Source organism: Mesoplodon densirostris, chromosome 14 (genome assembly GCF_025265405.1).
Source record: "Mesoplodon densirostris isolate mMesDen1 chromosome 14, mMesDen1 primary haplotype, whole genome shotgun sequence".
Taxonomy (NCBI): domain Eukaryota; kingdom Metazoa; phylum Chordata; class Mammalia; order Artiodactyla; family Ziphiidae; genus Mesoplodon; species Mesoplodon densirostris.
The window spans coordinates 8223421-8240572 of record NC_082674.1 but is presented as its reverse complement, the minus strand read 5'-3'; the positions used below and the strand labels follow the sequence as shown (position 1 = coordinate 8240572).

The following is a 17152-nucleotide window of genomic DNA, read 5'->3' as shown; positions in this document are numbered from 1 at the left end:
ATGCCAGGACCGGGAGCGGACTGAGTCCTCCCTGCGTCTCTTCCTCCTCCCTGCCTCTGTCCTGGTTCACCTCAGACAAGGTCCCGCATCACTTCTCCGGCCCTCCCGACTCCTCCAGCCAGGATGGGCCCCACCACCTCTCCCCGCTCCGCTGTGTGGTCAGGACCGCCTCTTCCCTGCAGCCCCCCTTGCCCAGGGCCCTCCCTCCTTTGACAACGCATGAGAAGCCCCCCAACCCCGGGGAGGGTGCATTCCCTCCAGTTACCTGCCTCCACTTTTCAACCTCCACTCAATCCCCATCCCTAGCCTGGCAAAGGTCCCCACCAGCCCAGCCACAGGCACCCCAACAAGTCCTCAAAGTCTCCGTGTATCTCGTGTCCCTTCTGCACTTGACACTTCCCGTGACCCCGCCCTCCTAGTCCTGCTCACACAGCTCTGATGGCTCCTCCTGGTCTCAGGGGCTGGTGCCCCTCTCCTTCCGGTCCCAGGAATCCCCTCTGCTCAGTCTTCCCACTCTTTCTGGGAAGGCCATCCATCGCTGGGGCTCCACTTACCATCCCCGGTCCCCACAAGATGAAGTGAGTTCTGGGGGGTGGGAGACAGAGATGTCAGGTCACCCAAAATCACATGGAAACAAAACCCAAACAGCTCTCCGTTATCCATCCTTCTGCTGAATGCCAGCGGGAAGGTCAGCGGAGGTCTGTGACTTGTCTGTCACCCTGGCAGACCTTGGACAGTCCCCCCCCCATCACTGGTATGGCCTCCTAAACGGTCTCCCTACCTGCATCTCTGCCACTTTCCAGGGCGTTGTCACCCTACCTTGAAAATTCTTCTTCTAACCAACAATCCGATCTTGCCGCGTCCTTGGTTTAGACTCCCCAGTCACTCCCTATGGCCTTGGGGATGGAGTTCATCCTGGCAGGAGATCCCAGGTCCTTCATGACATGGTCCCTGCTGCTGCAGCCCCATCTCAGGCCCCTTCCCCACACATGCTCCCCGTGCCCGGGCTGTCTTCTGCTTGCAGAGCCCTCGCTGTTCATCTCACCCATCCCCCATCCGTGAAGCACCCCAATATCCCCTCCCCCACCCCAGTTATTGGCAAGGGTACAACCATGCACAGCTGGACATGAAGTGGGGTGACCAACGTGAAAATGGGATCGCTACCTGATGGATGAGGAAAATGAGTCTCAAAGAGATTGACGTACTTGGTGAGCAGCCGAGCCCTGGGCCATCGGCTCCAGGATTTAAAGTGGTTCAGAGAAATCCCAGGGGGCTGGTGTTTCTTTTTGCAGAAAATAGCTGGAAGGGCTGGCTCCAGTAATTACCATTTCTTCTGCTCTATGAGGGGCTGCTATCTTCGGCAAAGTAATTACTAATAAGGTTTGCTCAACAGCTAGGGTAATCGTTAGAGAAAACTGTCTTTAAGGATTTATTCTGCCCAATTTGAGGCTTGATGTCACAAGCTAGTGTTCTGAGAAAACTATTCTGAGATGCAGAGGGTCAGTGCAGGGTGCCTCCTGGGCTGGGCAAGCCTCTTTGCACCTGTCAAGCAGCCTCCTGCGGTCCATTCCTCCCTGGGGAGCCTACATGGCCAGAGAGGGCTGAGGGGGGCATGAAAGCGGCCAGAGCCACCACCATCACCTCTAACAGGGCAGTTTTCCTCCCTTTGGGGCTGTTTCTGGATTTTCTTTTTCATGAACCCTTCACCTAGTAGCAAAAGAGGCATCCTGGTTTAAATCTCACATCTGCCACAAACCTTAACTTCTTGATATGTAAGATGAGGACAGTAATCCATGCCTTTGAGGCTGTGTGAGAACAAATAAGCCTGTGGATGCAAAGTAGTTGGCACCGTTCTGGGCACACAGTAGGCTCCCAATAAGGGTTTCCCCCTGTCATGGACTGAATATTTGCATCCCACCCCTGCAAATTCCTGTGTTGAAACCCTAACCCCAAAGTGATGGTATTTGGAGACAGGGGCCTTTGGGAGGTACTTAGGGTTAGATGAGGTCATGAGGGTGGGGCCCTTATGATGGGGTTAGTGCCCTTATCAGAAGAGACATGAGAGAAACCACTCTCTCTTTCCCTACTTGCACACATGCAGGAAAGACCATGAGAGCACATGGTGGGAAGGTGGCCATCCACAACCCATGAAAAGAGCCTGACACCAGACACCAAGCCTGCTGGCACCTTATCTCAGACTTCCAGCCTCTAGAGCTGGGAGAAAATTAAATGTGTTGTTTAAGCCACTCAGTCTATGTTATGTTGTTGTGGAAGCTCTAGCTGACTAATACAACGCCCTCCATCTCCCTTCCTTTGGGAGACAGGAGCTCAGCTGTGCCCGCTTCTTTTCTCAGCTCACAGGTGGAGAGAACTGTATGCTCCCCTGTGTGTAAAACTGTATGTGCCTGAAGAAGGATCTGGAAGATAGTTCACTGCAAGGTGAATGACAGCTAACTGTCTCTGTGTGGTTGGACTTTATACTTTTACCTTTACCTTTATGAATTATTTTAAATTTTTATAATAAGGATATATCATATTTATAATAAAAGAAAAGCTCAGAAAGTTCTTTTTGAGTGAGCTACCCAGAGCCTTCTCCCAGTGCCCCTGCTTCTTTGCGCCAAGGGGCCCATCACAGTCTACCCTGGGCTGGAGAAAGTCACCAGGGTAGGCTGGCACTCCACCCGACAGCTCAAGAGATGGGCAAAAAAGACACACGTGCAGGTGTCCAGAAGGTGATGGTTCCCAGCTGCCTGTGGGCAACCAGCTTCTATCATTTTTATTAAAACATGTTCTGCTCTCCTTGGTACATTAGAGTATTCAGAACTGAATGTCGGGCTGATGAGTTGTGCCTTCTGCATCGTTGGTCACAGGCAATCGGTGCAGCCATCACGTGTTTTTCTTGTCAAATGCTCAGAACCAAATGGAGATGACTTACTTTTTGTAATATGTTCCTATTTCTTCCCCCAAATCAGTTCCATTGATCTGTTTCAAACAGTTGGTGTAAATATTCTTTTTTAGTTGCTAGTGCAAATCATAAGTACGTATTTAAGGGTTTTTTTTTTTTTTTAAAGACTTGGAAAGGCTTCTACGTCCCCAAAGCTCCCCTGATGGAAGAAAGGTCAACTGTCTTCCTGTCCAGCTTTGTCTCCCATGGGGCTCAGAGCTGCAGACGGGCCAGACTCTGGGGCCATGCACCCTCTGCTCTGGGTGACCTGGGAGGACTCCTTGTCCTCTGGACCTCAGTATCCCCAAATGCAAGAAAAGCAGTGAGCAGAATGAGCTCTCTGCCCACCCCTTGTCCAGAGCCCGAGCATCCATGACTGTGGGGAAAGTCACTGGTCAGCCCTGCTCAGCCAAGAGACCTGGTGGGCAGACACGCACGGACCCTAATCAGGGAAGGTAGGGGCGTGTTGGTTCCCGTGTGGCTCCAGGGATAGACCTATAAGGTTGGAGAACTGCTGGCCTCTAATAAGCTATAGGACAATATTGTGCATCCAGGTTCCCATCTGCAAAACAAGGAGGGGTCAAAGTAATACTGCCTCGGGTGTGTTGTCAGAACAGGAGTGATGGGGACTGGAGGGGGGGGTGGTGGGCTCGATGCACGTACACTCCCTGTCTGGAGCTCACCGGTGTTAGCTGCTAGCATCCCGGGAGGGGCCTGGGGCAGGGGCAGGGCTGCAGGAGGCCCACCTCCGCATCACCTCTGCCTGTCCTGTCTTGTTCACATGGCCAGTTCCTCCAATGTCTTTGCATCAGAGGCTTAAGATCCACCTCAACACTTCACCTTTCAAGACACTGGAAAGGCAGCGCCTCCGGAGGGTGTGCTGAGAGAGGGTAGCTCTCTCTGGCTTCTTCCCCTCAGTGCCACTCGGGACCTGAGCAACCTCAATCCCTGGTTCCCTCCCAGCCAGGTCAGAACCAGAGCCCAGGCCCTGGCCCCCGCGTGGCCCTGCTTTGTCTCACTGCCTGGCCAGCCTGGAACTCCGTTCCTTCTCACCGCTGGCTTCTGGTCTTCAGCTCCACGTAGCGCCCTTAGCTTCCTGCCTGGGGCTGGGGGGCCTCTCGTTCCACCAGCGACTCATTAGTCAGGGGTAAGCCGAGTCCACAGACACTTCTGTTGGGCCTGCAATGTAGTCCAGGAGGGGAGAGGGCAGGGAAGGGGCCAGAAGGCAGGCGCGAAGTGACCATCTATGGAGTGGCCACCTCCCCTGCCTCGGACGTGAGGGCTTGTTAACTCCAATTTGCACCAACACTGGGAGAGGGGTGTTAGTTCCCGGCTCAGGGAGATCAAGCAATCCCTCCAGCCGAACAGAATCCATAACAGCGGGAACCGAGGTTGGCTGACTCTGACGGCCTGTGCTTTCCTCCAGACTGGGTGTCATCCAGTAGCCCAGAGAATGCTGGTTCAAAGAGCCGGGTACTCAGCCTCAGGCCATGGCTTTGTTGCGTAGCAGGAAGCTTTGTGGGTACACAGATCAGACAGCTGGCAATTCCTAGGACAGTTGTTATTTCAAATGACCTGTCTCATTGACCTCATAATCTGTGAGGATGTCTTGGAAATCCCAGTCTTTGTGTGCTCAGACGGCTTCTGCGTTCCTTTCTGCGCTGCTCATAAATCACAGAGGTTTATCCCCAGCCCAGGGCCCCACCCTTTGGCTTAGGGCTCTGAGCATCTTGAGAGTCAGGGGTCTTTTTTGACATCCTCCCTTGAGATGAAGTGGCACCCCTCCATTGTGACGTTTCTCTCCCGCCTTCCTAAGAGCAGGGCTCTGGCCTCATTCATCTCAAAACCCCCAGAACAGGGCAGGTTGACCAAGGTGTGCTTCATTAGCATAAAACATGCTCCCCACTCCAGAAATTACAAGGGTTTTAGGAGCGCTGTGTCAGAAACTGAGGGCAGAGACCCAATATACATTTCTTAGTTTGTCACAGTCTCCACCCTCCTTGGAGGCCCTGTCCTCTCAAGGAGAGTCCACAAGACTAAGTGGCTGCTCTCTGGTCTCCGGGCTTAGTTCTATAAGTCACTGTTTGCTGACCGTCAGAGCCGGAGGATGGATGGGTCCTACAGCCGAGTGGCCAGGAGACCAGTCCTGACCCTGGTCCAGGCTCCCACAAGCCAGTTGTTCTCAAAGTGTGGCACCCAATAGCAGCGTCAGCATCACCTGGAAAACTCTTCAAAATGCAAATTCTCAGGCTCCACCGCACACTACTGAATCAGAAGCTCTGGGTGGGACCAGTGGCCTGTGTTTTAACACACCCTCAGGGGACTGCGATACAGGCTCTCACGTGTGAGGACGCTGCCCTACGCTGCCCCTTTACACACGTGGCCAGAGCACAGTCTCCATCCCCAGAGATGCTGAGGGGACCACACTCATCCAGGCTGGGTGCCGGGTGCTGTGGAGAGTGTGAACCAGGGGGCTGGGGGCCCAGAGGGAGAGGGACTCAGGGTTCTGAAGGTGGGATCTGGGCCGATCCCTGAAGGATGTGAATGAGGAGCCTGTGGATATGGGGGAGGAAACCGAGGATACCCCCCCAGGAGAAGGGTCAGAGCTTTTCCCTGGAGGTCAGGGGAGACAGGTGTTCTGACAGCACCTTTGCAATTCAGCTCCTTCCCAGACAGGAGTCCCCCAGACCTCGCGCTGGGTATCTGTTTGTTGTTTGCTCTCCTTGGAGCCTCTGGAAGGAAGAGCTTCGATGTCCAAGTGCAAAAGCACCTTCCCCGCGGACTTGCCTCTGCCGGGCTCTGGTGTCACAGGCTGGACGCAGACCCCCAGGCTGTGGAGCTGAGAGGGGCACAGCCCAAACCAGAGGGGGCTCCGCGGTCCAGAGAGTCATGGTGGGGGTGGGGCTCCGCTGTGAGAAGAGGTGGGAGGAGGAGGGAAGGGGCGGGGGACTGGGGGGCGGTGAATGGTGAAGGGGGTGGAGCCTTCCGGTTAAGCCCCTCCCACTCCCGTAGGCCCCCTCCCCTTGCAGCAGAGGCCATTCCTGAGTCTGAGCCCCGCTCTGTGGCTTTAGTTAAGATGACGTTTTGGCATGTGGGACCCCAAGCCGGTGAAGGCCCCGCCAGCCCTGCAATCACAGGGTTGTTTCGCAGTTTCGGACTCTGACTCTAGAGCAGCGATCTGCGTTCCAGGCTCCAGTTCGGCCTCGTTCATTCCACAGATGCTGCCGAGCGCAGGCTCTGGGCAGCCACGTGGCCCACGACACGTGATCTGAGACACGCCCCGCCTCCCCGATAGATATTCCTCTCCTGAGGTCCCGTCATCTATAGAGAGGATGATTAGCAAGGACCAGACACTGGGTTAAAAGAAAAACAGAAACCCGGACGATGGAAAGGGCTCCCACAGCCCAGCCTCTTAGTCCCCGTGAGGCTGGAGGGCGGAAGTGCATCCGCGTGTTGATCTCCTTTGGCCTAAGCTGGCTGTGCGGGAGCGGAGACAACTGCAGACTGGGGTGATGCTGCTATATTAAGATGAGTTACACTGTGCAGCAAACATTTGAATCATTCCCAGAACCCTAACTGCTTGCATTTGAATATGCATGAGAAGCTGCCCAGAAATGACTAAAATACATACATACGTATATGTAGTCAAAAAGCCAAACAGCTCTGGGGTGAAGAGTAACAAAAGATAATTTTCACTCTGGCGAGAGGATGTGGGTAGAGTACAGGCCTCGTGTTGCATTAATTGATGAAGACTCATTCACAACCAAGGTGCGGATCCAGGGGCCCACAGGAGGCCTTTCATCCGCACTGCAAGCCTGCAAGGTCTGAAGTGTTTTCCCCATTTACAGATAGGGAAGCTCATGCTGTAGAGTTAAGCTCACACAGCTGGTCAGTGCTCCAGGGGGGTTTGAGCTGTGTCTCTGGGCCCAAAGCCCCGCCCTTTCCATGCAGACTCTTGTCTCAGACACTGAAAAGGTCTCACTCTTATCCACTGTGGTCCTTCGGGTTCAGGCTTTACAAACATAATAATGACTTCTGCTTCCTGAACTTATGCGCACGAGGAGTCAGATGGGACCGCAAGCAGATGCTGAACAGGAGGATCAGGAAAGAAAGAGTTCTTGGAAATTCAGTGATAACTCCGAAAAAAATCAGACAACTAGAAGAATGATAAAACAGGCATAGCCGAACACCAAATCAATAATATAGACAATAAAACCAAGGAAATCTTCAAACACAGGGTAGAAAGGCAAGAGAAAACCAAACACACACAAAGCAAAGTTACTCTTAATACACATGAAAAATGGGTCCTCACGTTCTTTTTTTAAATTTTCATTTATTTATTTATTTTTGGCTGCATTGGGTCTTCCTTGCTGCACGCGGGCTTTCTCTAGTTGCGGCGAGCGGGGCGGTGCCCAGGCTTCTCATGGCGGTGGCTTCTCTTGTTGCGGAGCACGGGCTCTAGGCGCACGGGCTTCAGTAGTTGCTTGTGGGCTGTACAGCGCAGGCTCAGCAGTTGTGGCGCACCGGCTTAGTTGCTTTGCGGCCTGTGGGATTTTCCCAGACCAGGGCTTGAATCCATGTCCCCTGCATTGGCAGGAGGATTCTCAACCACTGCGCCACCAGGGAAGTCCCTGAGCTCCCCCCACTTTGAAGTGAGGCTTCCCCAGGAGCAGCAGAAACACTGAGGCCTGCAGGCAGGGCTGTGGAATCCGTCTCTTCCGCCAGGCCCTGCTTGGGTGAAGTCGGCTATAAATCTCTCCCTGTTTACACCACACAGAGCAGGCACTGGCTGCCCTCTCAGAAAACCCTCAGCGTTAGGCCTCGGATCTCATCCAGGATGCCGTGGACACGGCCCGTGTCTGCATGGACTGGGCAGGGGGTTGGGAACAAAAGTGGGACTTGATGGAGGGAGGTCCCAGCTTCTCTGTAAACACTCAGGGAGCGCCTCTCTGTACCCGCAGGCACGATGCGAGGCACGGCTACAGAGGGAGGGCGTGGTCCGCACCGCCAAGAGACCAGAAAGCCCTTCACAAAATGTAGAGAAAAGAAGCTCTAGGTCTGGCCAGGAGCCAGGCTGCCCATGGCACAGTGACATGCACATAGTGGGTGACAATAAGTTCATCCCATAATATTTTCTGTGGCCCCACAGTGGACCAAGCCCTGCTCTAGGTGCCAAGAGACACATCTGTGACCCAGGTGCAAACCTAACCTCAGGGGACTCACAGCCCCGGTCACTGTCCCACACCAGCAGCAGTGAGAAGAGGCTGAGGGAGGCTGGGAGAGCAAAGGCCTCCAGCCCCAGGGAGGGCCTCTGTCCTGGCCCAGCTACTCTGCACACCCCACACCCCCGCCCCATTAGAGGGAAATCGTGGACAAGTTGATTAAGCTCTCCAAGCCTCGGTTTTCTAGAAATGTGCAAAAGGGTCAGTTATCAGGAGAGACTGGTCCCTGCCTGCACACCCCCTTCCTGTGCTCTGGGCAGCCAGCTAAGAAGGATGTTTGGGGTTCCTGTCTCCCACGTGCCATGCCTGTCTGATCCAGGAGCAGAGTGTGGCGGATGCTCCTGGGGATGGAAAGTAGATCTGCCTGCAGTCCCTGCCTTTGTTGGCTGTGAACCAGGTTCAGGGAAAGACAGGAAATTAGAGCGGGAAGGAGCGGCTTCGGGGTGCACCAACAGGCCTAGCATCTTCCTCCTCTTATTTAGAAGGCAGGCGTTGACTTGTTTTCTCATGAGCACGCGCGCGCACACTCACATGCACACACGTCCTGCACTTTCACTGTGTGCTTTATGAAAAGCAGAATGAAATGGACCCCTCATTTGAATGTGAACTTCAAGGCTTTAAAAGGCCAAGAGGGGCTTCCCTGGTGGCGCAGTGGTTGAGAGTCCGCCTGCCGATGCAGGGGATGCGGGTTCGTGCCCCGGTCCGGGAAGATCCCACATGCCGCGGAGTGGCTGGGCCCGTGAGCCATGGCCACTGAGCCTGCGCATCCGGAGCCTGTGCCCCGCAACGGGAGAGGCCACAGCAGTGAGAGGCCCGTGTACCGAAAAGAAAAAAAAAAAAAAAAAGGCCAGGAGGTTTTAACAAAGGTTTGAAAGGACGTCTGCTAAGTACTTTCAGGCAGTCAGCCCCAGGCTCTGCTACAACACCCTGCCAAACCACCTGTGTAAGTAATGGGGGGCTGTTAGTGGAGTCGCTTTTCAGTCTAATTCCTAAAACGTCAGCGCCAACCCTTGGTTCAAACCTGTAGCCAGGAGTGGGTGAGGAGTGGACAGAGAGGGGAGGTGAGCACAGAGATGGGACCAGGGGTCTGATTCTGACTGCTGCCAACCGCGTGTGACTTTAGGCCGTCACGTGATCTGCCCCAGGGGCTGCCTCCCTGAGGACAGCGTGGGGTGGCCGACTCCACGGTCTCTCCCCACGGGGCCAGGATGCCCCTCTCCAGACCCTTCAGGAGGCGACCTCACCTATGAGGAGGGAAGATGGCATCACAGGACTGATGGACGCAGGGGTAGAACCCAACAGCGGAAAAGTGGGAGAATGGCAGCAGGGACGCTGGGAGGCCCCCGTGCACAAGCAGGGAGCACAGACTCCCCAGCGTGGGGGGTGAGAAGAGCCACCTCGTCTGGTGTGAGGTTGGGGGCGGTGGGAGATAAAGCTGGAGGGGTATTGGGAGCCGGGCCATGGAGGCCGTGAGGGCCCAGCTCAGCAGTCTGAACTTGGCCTTGGGTTGGGGAGACACGGAAGGGAGGGAGAGCCGGGTTCTGGCTCACACCTCCCACTCCCACCTCAGGTGCAAGGTGTGGACAGCGGCCGGCGCTCCCAGGGGCTCCAGTTTACCTGTGATCTGGCTAGGCCTCCCTGGGGCCTGTGTTCCAAGGTCAGGGCAGATGCTCCCCGCCAAATCTAGCAAAGAGCCAGACAAGTCGACTATGGCAGACACAAGGCCCTTGGCTTCAAGCAAACAGCTCCCAACCTCTTAGCCAACATGTGCAGCAGCAGAAACCAGCTGGTGTGTTAATATCTGCACCTTCTCCCCAATCTGGGCTGCCACCATAGCAGGACAGGTCCCATTTTCCCAGCCAAGCCCTTGTCAACGGCATGATATTTTGCATTTGGGGACAAGATGTGGCTGCTGGCAGCTCCCGTTCAGGGAGAGTCTTTTGCCCTGAAGGAGCCCAGAGGCTAAGCTGGTTCCTTGGGATGGGACGCTGCTCTGCCAGGTGGTGGGCACCAGGTCCAAGCTGGAGTTCCCCACTGACCTCTCTTTAGCTGTGTGACCACAGGCCACGGGTCTCACCCGAAGCCAGAGCAGTCATTCCCTTCTGGCTCGTTGTCGACAGAGGGAAATAAAGTCGTGGGTGCAGCAGCCCCAGCTCCAAGTACGGCTGAGAACGTCAAAAACAATGAAATGATGGAGCATCATGTCTCCTAACTCTTGTTTTCATTTTTTTCCCCTTTGGATCCCCACAGCCTCCCTGCAGCTACGTCTTAGGCCGCTACAAGTGGAGAAAAGCATGTACGGGGAGCTTCCTCCTCAGATTATGGCTACGGCTGAAACCTCCTTGCAAAGCTGCTGCCAGATGCAGTCCCATGAGCACGGTGCACGGAGCTGTCTTCTCACAGGCGGAAAGGTGGGAGGCCTCTCTGGAAACACCTGTCTCTCGTCTCCCTGGGAGATGTCAAGAGACTGGTGAGACATTGAATTATCCTCTTGTGGGGGACCAGGGAGGACCAGGCAGCCCCTTCCCAGACAGGGGGAGGCAGGGGCCCCTGCCTCAAAACCATTCCCCATGCTGGCCTGTCATCTGCCGAAATTGCCCCATTAGCGGCACCCCTTTAAATGAGGCAATGTGCACCCCTTACTGTAACATCCAGCAATTGCTAGGGTCTTACCTGCCTCTGTCAGGTTTCCTCAGGGAGCGTGGGTGAAATAATTCCAGGTCTTGCCATTTTCACGGATCGTTTTTTACCCATTTTCTGGGTATTTCATTTCGTTGTTGTGTGTGGTACCTCCAGACCCCAGATGGTAAGTTTTAATCTCCAGACACCTCCTACCATTGCCAAGATGGATCCTGAACTCAGCATGGCCTGAGCATCTGGTCCAAAGCTGCTTGCCCAAGAAAATGTTTTCCTTTTCCTTCTTTTTCTTTCCTTAAAAACACCACCGCCAGAGCCAGTCCATCTGCAGAGATGCCTTCCCGGGAGATCAGCTGATGGCATCCTGCACCTTATTAGGAAGCTCAGGGTAAACATTAAGTGGAGGCCGTGGGGCACGTCACTGTCTAGCTCCAAATGAGTGTGGGCTGCAGGCTCTGGGTTCAGCTCCTGCTTCTGCCACCGAGGAGCAGCATGGCCACCAGCCTGTTGCTTCTGCTCTCTGGGCCTCAGTTTCCCCATCTGTAAAACTGAGGCTGACTAGCTCACCACATGATTTGTTTACACACACACACACAAACACACACTCCCACACTCCCAATTCTCTATTTTCAAAATGAGTTCATTATGTGCTCCCAATGTTGTGTAAACAAGCTGGACCCCTCAATCCAGCTGTGACCTTCAGGACTTTAATTAAACCCCTCTCACTGAGCTGTGCGTGATATGGAGCCACTGTTTTTCTGTCAGGATGATGCACGGGGCCAGAGGCAGGGGAGGTTGGACTAGAGGGTGCCTATTTTTCTTTTAACTTGGATATTCTGTGATTCCAAGAACCATACCTTTCTTTCTCTCTCTCCCTCTTTCAATAGAAATTAACAGCTCACAGGAGGTTTGTCAGATCCTCCTGAGTCAGAGGAGAGGGTGTTAGGTGATGGTCCTAGGATGGGGGCGGAGAATGTGGTAAGAGGAAAGCTCCGGAAAGGAGGGAGAGAAGCCATCTCCCAGAGCAGGAGCTGGGACCACAGAATCTCGTGCAGGAAAGCGGGAGTCGGCGCTTCTTGGGGGAAGGAAGGAGGGGCGCTGAGACCCCGGGGCTCCGTGAGACGGGCACGGACGTGCCTTCTCTGAGGTGGTCCCGCACTCCACGTCTTTGCTCACGCGGCTTCTCTGCTTCTGCTTCTCCCCACTCATCATTCAAGGCCTGACATAGCGCTTGTTTCCTGTAGCCCAGGGTTGGCACGCTTTTAATGTAAAGGGCCAGTAAGAAGCATTTTTGGCTCTGAGGACCATGTGACGGCTCTTCAACTTTGTCCTTGTCACTCTAGAGCAGCCAGAGACAACCTGTGAGCAAGGAGCGTGACTCTATTCCTAAAGAATTTATTTGAATTTCAGGTACTTTTCACCTGTCACAAAATGTTAATTCTTCCTTTGATTTTTTTTTATCATTAAAAAATGTAGAAACCATTCTTAACTTGTAGACTGTGCAAACACAGGCAAGGGTCCACGGTTTGCCAGCTCCTGCTCTGGCCTCTTGCTATGCAAAGTGCAGTCCATGGACCAGCAGTATCAGCTTCTTGCTGGAAATGCAGAAGTTCAGGGGCCACCCCGAGTGACTGATTCAAAGTCTGCATTTTAGCAAAATCTCTGGATGACCCCTGTGCACTTTAAAGTTTAAAAAATACTGATGCCGGGTGTCACCCGGAGATTCTAACATAATAAGCGTGGATGCAGCCTGAACACTGAGATTTTGTAAAGCTCCCCAGCTGATTTTGTTGTGCCCCAGGAAGATCCCTAGGGAGAAAGGGCAGCCCCTCCACCTGGCTCCAAAAGCTCTGTGGACACTCATCCACAACAAAGCATGTCACTCTATATGCATGTCACACTCTGAGCTCCTCTGGGACCAGGACCCTTTGTAAGCCTAATTCACGGAAGAGCTCAGACAAACTGCTCACCCTCTTGGGAGTCAGTCTCCTCCTAAGGGTGGATGAGATGGGCTCTGAGTATTTTTGTAGCAGTAAAGACACTCTCCCTGGGGAATTCCTTGGTGGTCCAGTGGTTAGGAGTCAGCACTTTCACTGCCGAGGGCCTGGGTTCAATCCTTGGTCAGGGAACTAAGATCCCATAAGAAGTCACCGGGCGTGGAAAAAAAAAAAAAAAAAAAAAGACGCTGTCCCCTGACCCCAGGTGAATAGTAGGGAAGGTGCCTCACCTCCTGGGCTCTCTCCAACCCCGAGCTTCTTCCCTGCTCTGGGCTCAGAGTTCTCAGGCCAGCACAGGCTTGGGGCTTCCCAAGGACTCTGGGGACAGGGGGACAAAGAGAGGCAATCCCACCCCACTCAGTCGCATTCAGCAGGCCCCACTGGGCCCCAGGGATGCCAAACAATCCCCTCTTCCCGAGCCTCTCCTCCCTGCCACTGAGTCCCACAGCCCTGGGCCCACCTCTTCCTCTGCCTTCCGTGGTCACCTGACCCAGTAGTCCCTGGAGAAACGTGTGAGGGAGGGGTGCACAGCATTGGCTCAGGGCCCCGCACCTCACAGGGACAGCTCTACCTCTCTCCTCCCTTCAAGGCCCCTACCACCCCCTGGAGTCCCCAACCCAACACGTCCGCAGACCTAGGCTTGCAAATCCTGGAAGGGGCCCCGAGAAAGCATCCCTCTTTATCCATATGGGAAAACTAGGGCCCAGAGAAGGAAAGACCTGCCCAGGACGGTGCAGACCAGGGACTACGTCCCCTCCCCCTCCTCCTAGACCTCCCCCTCCCCTCAGAGGGCTCCTGCACCCGCTACCCAGGAGGGGAAGGAGGAACAGAGCTCTGGGGTTAGTGGAAGGTGGAAAGCCAGAGAGAGGGGCCTGCTGGGACCAACCCCGTGCCAAGGGGACTGCCTTTGACTAAGAACAGTGTGACAGTGCCCTGTGGCCACCGCTCCCCCATCCGCATACCAGCCCAGCCCTGTGGAGGCCAGAGTGGGAAGCTGGGCCCTCACCCCTCTCCCAGCACACAGCAATGGAAACACCTGCCGTTTACTGAGTAGCTACTATGTGCCAGGCACTGTGCTAAGCACTGTGATTCCCCGAAGTAATTCTTCCATTTAATAAATGATCAGAATGAGGATCAGAGAGGTTAAGCAACAGGCCTAAGGTCACACAGCAAGTAAGGGAGTGGTAAGGGAGGGATGGTAGAGAACAGTGTTTAAGCTAGAAGGCATCTCAGAGATCACCTCCTCATTCCCTGGAATTCAAATCTAGGTCTGTCTGTGTCTGTTCCCCGGGGGCTCGCAGACTAGGCTGGCAGTGGGCCACCCGGAGCATGCTCAGGTTTTTCCATTCAGCTGATACCTCAGAAGTGCTGGTTCTAGGAGAAAGGATGAGCTGGAAGACAGGCACGTCCACCCCGAGGAAGCTCAACCCCTCTCCTGGTCTGCAGACCCTCCCCTCATGGCCCAAGCACACGCCTCTGTCCCAAGACCTCCTCACATCAAAGAGAATGAATGTGCTTTGGGGGTCATCAGACCTGGGACTGAATCCCTGCTCTGTGTGTCCTGGGGCCTCAGTTTCTTCTTCTCTAAAAGGGGGGGGGGGCAGCCTACCTAGCTAGCAGGGTTGCTGGAAGGAATGGAAAGAAGTTGTGGAAAGGGCCTTGCACAGGTGATTAAGAAATGATAACCCCACTGCTTGGTGTTCCCCGTTCTGTGAATTCTTCCTCTCCTGGGAGTAAGCTTTTCCTCGGAAGGAAACAGGAGGCACAGAGCCTCCTGGATTGTGGCAAAGCTCCCTGGGCTGAACCCTATGTATGAGCCCTTCTTTAACTAGCCCTCAGCTAAAAATAAACCCTCTGGGCTGCACACCTACCTCCCGGGAGGGGCTGAGCCACATCTGGGAGTGGTGGGGGGGTGGGGGGGACAGGGTGGGGAGCGGCCAGCCTGTGACAGAACCTACAACACAGGCGGGCGCAGAGAGCAGGAGGCTTTATTGAAGGAGATACAGAACCGGGTGAGGGCTCCTGCCATCAGCCAGACCACATCCCTCATCACCCCACACTGTCAGTGATCCCTGGATGCCCCTCCCCGCCCCTGGCCCCCACCCCGGCCCCTGGACAGCCGGAAACACAAAGGGATCTTACCCGGCCTCATCAGAGGTGCCCAAGAGGGCCTTCAGAGTTCTGTTCAGGAGAGGGCTGGGGGACAAAGGACAGCCCCTCCCGGGCAGTCACTGGCAGGCCTGTCACACCCGTCCATCCATCTATCCACCAGCCCAGTCCGACTGTGCGCAGGTCGTCCCTCGTCACTTGCAGCTCTGGAGCCGGGTCCTGTGGTGCTTCTCCTCGGTCAGCAGGGGGATGAAGGTGTCACTGCGGGATATCTTCAGCTGGCTGCTCCAGCTCAGCCCCTCCTTCCCGGCGGGCTCTGGCGGGAGGATGTCCAGGTCGCCGCGGGAGCCCCCTGTCTTGCCCTCGCCCGCACTGCTGGAGTTGAGCTCCATCAACTCCAGCTCGTGCTTGGCTGCCGTTTCCAGGACTCGCTGCTTGTTGTAGTATCTGACAAAGTTGTTGATGATGGGGTGGATGGGCAGGGCAATGGCAATGACCCCACACAGGAAGCTGATGGCTGCATTGAGCTTGCCCAGGGTGGTCTTGGGGTAGATGTCACCATAGCCGACCGTGGTCATGGTGATGATGGCCCACCAGAAGGACTGCGGGATGCTCTTAAACAAGGTCTCCGGGTGGCTCTGCTCCATGGTGTAGCCCAGGGCCGAGAAGACGAAGATGCCCACGGCCAGGTACATGAGCAGCAGCCCCAGTTCCTTGAAGCTGCGCTTGAGGGCGTAGGTGAGGGTCTGCAGCCCCGAGGAGTGGCGCGCCAGCTTGAAGATGCGGGCGATGCGCATGATGCGCAGGGCCTGCACCGCCTGCTGCACGTTGGTCAGCTCCATCATGCGGGCGCCCAGGTGCGTGAGCGTGAAGCTCACGTAGAAGGGGAGGATGGCCAGCACGTCCACGATGTTCATGAACGACAGGGCGAAGTGCAGCTTGTTGGGCGAAGAGAACAGGCGCAGCAGGTACTCCAGCGTGAACCAGCCGATGCACGCCGTCTCCACGCTCTCCAGCGTCGGGTGCTCCACGCGGTTGCCCTCGGCGTCCAGCACCTGCAGCTCGGGGATGGTGCCCATGCACATGACCACCGACGAGACGAGGATGAGCAGGAAGGACAGCACGGCCACCACCCGCGCCGGACACGAAGACTCGGGCTTCTCCAGGAACTTCCAGACGCACTTCTGGCAGCGCTGCCAGCGGCCCTCGGCCGTGTCCACGCCCAGGTCGTCCAGGATGAGCTGCACGCGGCGCGCGATCTCCTCCAGCTCCTCGCGCTTCTCGCTCAGGTGGCTCTTGCAGCAGTCGTCCAGGAACTTGAGGTCCACCTTCCAGAAGTCCATCTCGTTCTTGAAGCAGATGGGGCAGATGCCCTTCTTCATGTGGACCTCCCCGAAATAGTACACCTCAATGACACACTTGAACGCGTCCGGGTCCCTGTCGAAGTAGAACTCGCGCTTCCCGGGGTCGTAGTCGTCGCACAGGGAGAAGATGGTGTCGTAGCCCCCGGCCAAGCAGTCGATGAGCTCCGCCAGCCGGGTCTCGGGGTACCGGCTGAGGAGGTCTCCGTACAGCACCCGCCGCACGCCTCCCACGTTGACGACGATCTCCATGTCGTCTCCAGCCCGGGAGCCCCGGCTGCCCGGCTCCGGGAGGCTGCGCTCCCCGGCCCCGTCCATTCTCCCGGAGAGTGCCCGCGCGGCCTCGGCTCCGGGGGGTCCGGCGGGTCCCGCCGCTGCGCGGCCCTCGGGGAAGCCCGGCCGGCGCCCGCCTGCCTGGAAGCGCGGTCACAGCGGGCGGCAGCGGACTGGGGCGCGCCGCGGGGGAGGCAGGCGCCTGGCGGCGGGGCTCCGGGAGGGCATCCGTGCGCTGGGGCGCGCCGGCGCGGGGCTCTCGCGGCCACCGGTCTCGCCCCGAGCGCTCACCCCGGCTCCCGGGTGGCGCGATCCGCCGCTTCGGCTCGACCTCCGGCGGGAGTGGGGTCCCCTCGTGGGCAGCAGGCACCGTCCTCCGTCCCCGGGCGCGCGGGTCCCCGCGTGCGACCCCGGCGCGAGACGTGCCCCGCGGCCGCCGGCCCCACGCAGCCCGCCGAGGTGCGCGGAGAGCAACTTGGGCTTCTGTGCCCGAGCCGTTTCCAAACACAATAGGAATTCCAGCCTGACGTCAGGAGCTTTTCAAACTGTACCCTCTTCTGGTGAAATTCTGCAAGGCACGCGCGGCAGCTGCCGGGGAACGGGTTAACC

At 56.2% G+C, this 17152-nt stretch overlaps 1 protein-coding gene across 1 annotated transcript; it reads right to left on the bottom strand.

Annotated features, from left to right (window-relative positions):
* Nucleotides 1–15103: 15103 nt before the first annotated feature.
* KCNF1 (potassium voltage-gated channel modifier subfamily F member 1) lies at nt 15104–16591 on the bottom strand. The gene has a single exon (XM_060117872.1). It carries the CDS (start codon nt 16586–16588, stop codon nt 15104–15106), a length of 1485 nt encoding a protein of 494 aa, XP_059973855.1. The 5' UTR covers nt 16589–16591.
* Between the last annotated feature and the right edge of the window lie 561 nt (nt 16592–17152).

Coding starts and splice junctions, on each gene's coding strand:
- KCNF1 (XM_060117872.1), bottom strand. CDS start 16,588: ATGGACGGGGCCGGGGAGCGCAGCCTCCCGGAGCCGGGCAGCCGGGGC.